This window comes from Seriola aureovittata, chromosome 18 (assembly GCF_021018895.1).
Source record: "Seriola aureovittata isolate HTS-2021-v1 ecotype China chromosome 18, ASM2101889v1, whole genome shotgun sequence".
NCBI lineage: Eukaryota > Metazoa > Chordata > Actinopteri > Carangiformes > Carangidae > Seriola > Seriola aureovittata.
Window position 1 is genome coordinate 13,075,710 of NC_079381.1, and position 6,959 is coordinate 13,082,668.

Below are 6,959 nucleotides of genomic sequence, written 5' to 3' on the forward strand. Positions count from 1 at the left end.
TGACAGTGACTGACAATCATACCCTCCACTTCAGGTGCGCATCCTATCTCTAACAGGCAGATTGATCAGATGACTGGGAACTATGATAGAAATAAAAACCACATTGATTATTTGAGTGGTTTATTCATTTATTTCCCAACTGTGGTGATTGGTGGCGTATGATATCACAATAATATTTGCCTACCGCAAAACCAAAAAAGTTTGGCGTCCCTCGTGCTGTTGTCTGCACCACGCCGCACTTCGCCGGCCACGGACACGTAGGAGAGAGAAAAAGAGAGTGGTAGCTTCCGTTGTCCCCTAAATAATCTTCCCCAGTGCACCTAAAGGCATCCCTGTGACGTATAGTTACTTATTCCAACTAGCTACGTGTTGACGTTGTATGTCTACCGTGTACTGCCCTGGTTAAGACCTTTGACTGATGCTTTGGATGAACGCTAATGGAAAGGCTACAGATATTGCCTCATTAATAAATATCACTCCTCTCCGATGGTGAATAGCTCATTGATTTATTCCTCTACAGCTCGTTTCATTATTTGTACAACATAACATTCATGAGGATGCAGTTCTACATGTAAAATTCCTCACCACCCCTCCACTGCGTCAGTCTTTCAGTCCATCACTTTGTCCTGGATGTAAACTTCTCCTTATCCTTATAATATAGAATTATTTGTCCCACATGCTCATCACATGATAATGTTTGTTTGGTCTTGAGTTTTTTTTTTTTTCCCTTCCTTCTTGGGTTTAGACACCGGCAGTAACTCCCAGAGTTGTTTACTGTGTGACTCTGAATGTACGTGCTGTTCCCTCACATAACACAAGGCTGTGATTTCTATGGACAAAGAGCACCAGTATGTGACAAGACTGCAGAGGCCACTGCTGAATAAGCTGTCCGCTTGCTGCTTCCAGAGTCATTCACCAACAACTTGCCACAGACACTCCAGAGATATAAATACAAATAATTGACATTATCCTCTCCAGGGCAACGGAGGAGTAACATCCCAGCTCAGGACATACCAAGACACTCTCATCCCTTAGATCACACTTACTGCTGGACAAGTGTTGAATCAGCTGGGTATATAAAGTGTGTGAGTGGAGGATTACCGATGCCAAATCAGCCTTTTCCTCAAACCTTGTGCTCACTTTCTGTTAGTGTTTGAGATTAAAAATACAGCTGCCCTATTCTTTAATGTCCCGGTCATCAATCTAGACTTGTTTGTCAGGGTGGAGCTACAGGCTTTGCAGTTTCAATATCCCTTTCCTTCATTCTGAGCTTACTTTCTAGGATATGGGTGAACAAAATAAAATACTATCTCGTCCCATTTTCCGCCGAGATGTCAGCTGGGACCCTTTCCCAAACTGGACACAGCCGAGCCGTATCTTTGCGCAGGATTTTGGCCTGCCTCCTTTCCTGGAGCCTAGTGATCTGGAATGGATAGACTGGTCGAAGAAGAGACTGGCATCTTTCTCCTGGCCAGGTTATGCACAAACCCCCCTTCTGCCTCCACTCAGAGGTCAGCACCCTGCGGCGATGAACGAAAAGGACCTGAAAAAACTCACAAGCGGAGTGTCAGAGATCCGGACAGGGCAGCACAGCTGGAAGATCAACCTGGATGTCAATCACTTCTCGCCTGAGGAGATTACAATCACAACCAAGGAGGGCTACCTGCAATTATCAGGTACTGCACAAGCTTCTTTGATAAACCATTTGAGATGAATCATGTCATGAAAACTAAGTAATAGCAAGTTGTAAGTGGACTGCTATGGATGGACTACTATTTCTACAATGTGTTTTTCTTACTATTTCTGCTTTTCATTTCAAGGAAATCATGAAGAGAGGCAAGATGAGCATGGATTAGTTTCAAGATGCTTCACTCGGAAATATAAGTAGGTTGCCTCTGACAATATGAAGAATTTCGAGAAATAAATCTATATAATATCACATCTCTGGGTGATTTTGATTTCAGTGTAGCTACTGTATAAGCAACCTTAATAAAGCAAACAAACACTGAACGTCTCATAAGGTAAGAGGTCAATAAAGACACATGATGATAAAGTATCCTGGAGCAACAGTGTGCCACGTATTATCACTTGGTCTGTCAACGGAAAAATATACACACAGAAAGTTTTTCTCAGCGACATGCAATGACTGCACTTTGCTTGAGTTGATGTGTTCAGTGCTGATAAATATTGTCTTCATGTGTTCAAGGTTGCCACAGGGGGTGGACTTGCAGCACATCAGTTCATCATTGTCTGGTGATGGAGTCCTGTCGGTAGAGGCTCCTGTTCCTGGGACATCCATCAGCGGCCCGGCCAACGAGCTCGTCATACCGGTTCAGACCAGACAGAGGCAGGACGGTGAAAAGTGAGACCAGCTGAGCAGAACTTGAAACCAGACTCAGATGTAGCCCAAGTTGTGTGTCGCGACCTTAGTAGCACTGACATAAAAAAAAAAGAAAAACCAGTTTGTTACAGCTTACTAAATGTGATGTATGTGTGTAACAACAGGCTTATTTTCCAGAGATACTGTCTGCTACGGTTAATGCATGATCACTGCTGCAGTGCCTTGTCATGGTTCCTTTTGGTTTTACAATTAAATGCAAACTCATCAAAGTAAAAACAGAACTGACTTTGAAAATGAGGAATAAGGAAGGAATCATTTTTGCATGGCGAGGCATTTCAAATAGAATATGGGTAGTAGTTTTTCATGCATTTCTAATGTCATCATGTCTTCTGTATAACAGGACAGTATAGCGACAGTGAAGATGTCATATGATCTTCAACAAATGTATTAAACAACTCCTGCCATATAAATAAAAAAGATTGTAATTTTCTTTATTTATTAGCAGATTATAAGATTAGTAGGAACCAGTTTAATTACTATTAGGTTATTTGTTCATCCATTGCTCATCTATACCTGAAATCATGCACAAATTATTTGTCAAACATACTTGTATTTCCTGTTCATGAGATGGTTTATTCTGTAGTATTTATGTCCAAGTTTATTTACTCATGTAGCCTGTCATCAATAGTTTATCTCAATGTCAACATAATCAGCCACAATACATGGATTCATGTTTTAAATTAAATGGTAAAGTTCCTAAATATGAGACATGTGATGCAAAATGTCTAAGCAAATGAAGCCTAAAGATGAATGAAATAAAGTTATTTGGCAAGTGCGAAGTTACACTGTCATGTATACAAACGTAAAATGCAGGTGCCATGCTCGGCTGATGAAGGCCGAATCATTCAAAAGTAAGCAGTGACATCTAGTGTTTGTATAGAGTATTGCATGGTGACATAAATAGGTTACTGTATTTGTCCTGTATGCCATCACATGGATGAATGCTATAATGGAAAAAACTGTAAAAAAAAAAAATACAGAAGGTAGAATAAAAACAGGGAGGAGTTTGTCTGATTTACACTCACAAATATAACAGATTCTGATTACTCAGTTGCTTTCCTGGCTTTGTTTGTTGATTATCTAACAAGTTGTCATGAAATGAAATGGGCAGTTTGATGAGTGATTTAACTGAATAACAATAAGTGTTTTTGATTTAGTTTTAGTATAATTTATAGAATGGCAGTCCACTTATTTGTTCATATTTTGAGACAATAGGAAAATAATAGGAGATGGAGGTTAAATGTTGTTCTAAAAGCAGAGAACCTAACCATGTAACCATCTGTGGCCGAAGTTTCATTCTTTCATTCATTTCTTCCATTTGTTCTTCCTCACCAACACAGAGGAATCTTCACCCCAATTAACAATGTGTCAGTTTAAATAGAGGAGAGCTTAAAATATTGTGCAATCACCTTGGACAATAGCTTTGGCCAAAAGAGCATTAACATGCATTTATCACACGTTCAACAGTGGCTTTGGGCAACTTGTTGAGTCAAGGCTTTCTCTGCCACAGCCCAATCACTGATGCTCATCCACAGATGCTTCAAATAGCCTGTTATTCTTCCTCCATCCATCATCAACCTCACAGTCACCAGCAAGAATTAAAGCATGTACACTAAACATTACATCACTGGACCTTTCAGGCCTCAAGCCAAAAAAGCATGCTCAGGAACAGAAGACCCCAACAACTATACAATAATACAGTGGACCTCTTGCAAATACGATTCACAGTATTACAGTCCATTTTAGAGTGGGTAGGCTATACACTGGTCTGTGACAATATCTCTAAGCTAAATTGGGATTTATGCAGGATAAATTACAGTGATTTAAAATATGTAATTTAAGTCTTACATATTATACAGCGATCAGGAGTTAGACTTACAGCAGCACAAACTGGAAAAAGTAAAAACCTTCAGAAGAAACTTTAAGCATGATTTCTGCCTAAAGGAAAATTACTTTTTTTTTTACTACAAATTTTATTGAGGTGCTGCTGTAGGTGATTGATAGGCGACTGCCAGGTGTGGCTTATGAGTGTCACTAGATATCATCTCTGTGTTTGGACAAGTTGCTATGGTGTCACTAGCTTGTTGCTAGGAGGTTGCTGTGCTGTTTAGAATATCTGGCTAGGTTGTTAGGGTCTTTCAAGGTAGCTGCTAGCTGGTTGCTAGAGTGTTCTGCAGGGTTGCTCATGTTGTAATAGGTGGTTGTCTAGTGGTTACTAAGGTAGTCATGGCAGTTTCTAGGTGGTTGGCAGGCTGTATGATGCGGTTGCCATGGTAATTCCCTGTGGTTGCTGGGAGTACTGCATGGTTGCTAATGTGTACTTGCAGTAGCCTAATCGTGGAAGTACCAGCAGCGGTAGTGGTACAATGAGATACTATTTTCAGCACCATGGAGAGAGACACTAAGTCTGTATTTAAATGTTTGTCTGTTTGTCACTGTCGCCCTCCAGCGGCCACATGAAGCAACGACAGGAACAATAACAGGAAAAAATACTAATGTTTATGCTATATTCATGCTCTCTTTGCTTCATAATTACTGCAAAATACAAGTAATGTTCACAATCCACAGAGGATGTTTTTAATCTGAGTGCTAGTTGGTGTGGGTCATATATTCCCATTTCTCCCTAATGAAGAGGAGTTTAGAAAATAATAATAATTATTATTATTGTTGTTATAATAATAATAATAATAATAGTAATAGTAATAATAATAATTTTCCTCAAAAAGTAAGAAACGTATAATAAAACTATTCTTAAGTATGATGTGGGATTTCAAGGGGAATTTAGTGAAAATGTTTTCTAATAATATAATTTCGACACATTTTTACGAATGCTGTACACGTAAAGTGGACATTGTTCTTCCCATATGATGTAATTCCATTATTGATATTTGTGATTGCTGATATATATACTGTGATCGAGTGTGATGTTAAATAGCCTAACTTTAGGCTTGCTGAGATGTGCCTGTAGTATTGCGGTGTCTCTTTAAAGGAAGGGGGAGTGTAGAAGAGGGACAGAGGAAAGAGATGAATAGAAGGCACCAGAACCACCTACCATGACCAAGTGCGCTGTAAATGTAGGACAGAAATTCGAGTGGAATACAAACGGATCATCAAGCGACATATTCGAGGAAAAACCATGTTTGGATGTGCCTTATCTGATTCAAATATTTTTAAATATGGTACCACATGCGATCATGGGAACACAGGAAAAGTATTTTTCCTCCCAAACATTTCTTGCATTTTGAAACGGAAAAGAAGAGTGGCAGTAACATACATCCCTGTGCTATCTTTCTCCGATTATCAATGGTAGGCATTGCATAATTCACCCTTATCCACCGGAGCCATTTGGTTCCTCCTCTTTGGGAAGAGGGGGACGCCAGAAAAAAAACCGACTACATCCAGTAGCTGCCTTTACGGTGGTGCCTGCAATTGTTTGGCAATGCCCTTTTCTCTCTTAGGAAGGACTTGCAGACAGTAGCGGGGGAACAAGCAGGGGAAGGATGCATTTAACGCTGGATGTGTGCTGCATTCAGGGAGATTCGGCAGTAATAGCAGCTCTAGCAGAAACAGCGAGTGCGGAGGGCCTGGGAAGCACCCAGCCCCACTATCTCCTCCTTTTCCTCCCCCCCTGCAGGACCATGCTTGCGTGAGGGATGAGGCTGTGCACAGGGACACCAGGCCAGAGCTGCGGCCTACTTCTCACAAGAGCCGGTCTCTCGACTGCAAGATCTGTGAACACATTGCCACCATCAAATCAGCATCTTTGGTACGCAGCTCCCTCTCTCCACCGTTTGCATAAAAAATACGTGTGTGTGTGTGTGTGTGTGTGTGTGTGTGTGTGTGCGTGTGTGTAAGTGTGTGTGTGCGCGCGCGCGCGTGTGTGTTAGTGTATGTGTGCGTGCTGGCGGGGGGGAGGGGGGTTGTGAGGAGGGGAGGGAAGGGGTGTCTGTGTTCTCAGCTGTACATCTGTAGTCATGGCAACCAGATCCTGTTAATGGATGTCATTTTTTCCATCCTCAGCTTCCCTCTCTGCCTCTGCTTTTATGTGTGTGTGCATTGCATTTATATGTATTCCATGTAAATCTCTGCCTGCTGTCAATTACCAGTGAGATTTCATTCATGTCATACATTGTAAAAGGTGCATTTCCACATCTGCTCTCAATAGTCGTCTTAGATTGTTGTCTCATAGACTGGTCTTGATCCTCATCATGACATCATATAGATATCACTTGCTTATTGAAAAGGACACTGGAGTGATTGATTGATTAATTTGTGTTGCTTGATATTCTCATGAGTTATTCTTTGCAGAATTTTAAATGGGATTCAATAACAGAACCTGTGTAGATTTATTACACTTAGACTTCTGTATCACTTATAACCCCTCTTTGAATTCTTGGCTTGTCATGGACGTGTAGTAATCTGCAAACTGATTACTTTTCTTTGAAAGAATTGTTCTTCACCACCACTACCACCACCACTGCACTTTATGTGGTCTGTTTTTAGGCCATAGCCTCTCACTTACCAGCTGTCTCTCTTCTTTGACTTCTCTCTCCACCAT

At 40.8% G+C, this 6,959-nt stretch overlaps 1 protein-coding gene across 1 annotated transcript; it reads left to right on the plus strand.

The window, feature by feature from the left end:
• Window positions 1-409: 409 nt before the first annotated feature.
• LOC130186009 (heat shock protein beta-1-like) lies at window positions 410-3,176 on the plus strand. The gene is made up of 3 exons (XM_056402695.1): window positions 410-1,676; window positions 1,821-1,884; window positions 2,207-3,176. Exons 1-3 carry the CDS (start codon window positions 1,286-1,288, stop codon window positions 2,364-2,366), a joined length of 615 nt encoding a protein of 204 aa, XP_056258670.1. The 5' UTR covers window positions 410-1,285; the 3' UTR covers window positions 2,367-3,176.
• The last annotated feature ends 3,783 nt before the right edge of the window (window positions 3,177-6,959 follow it).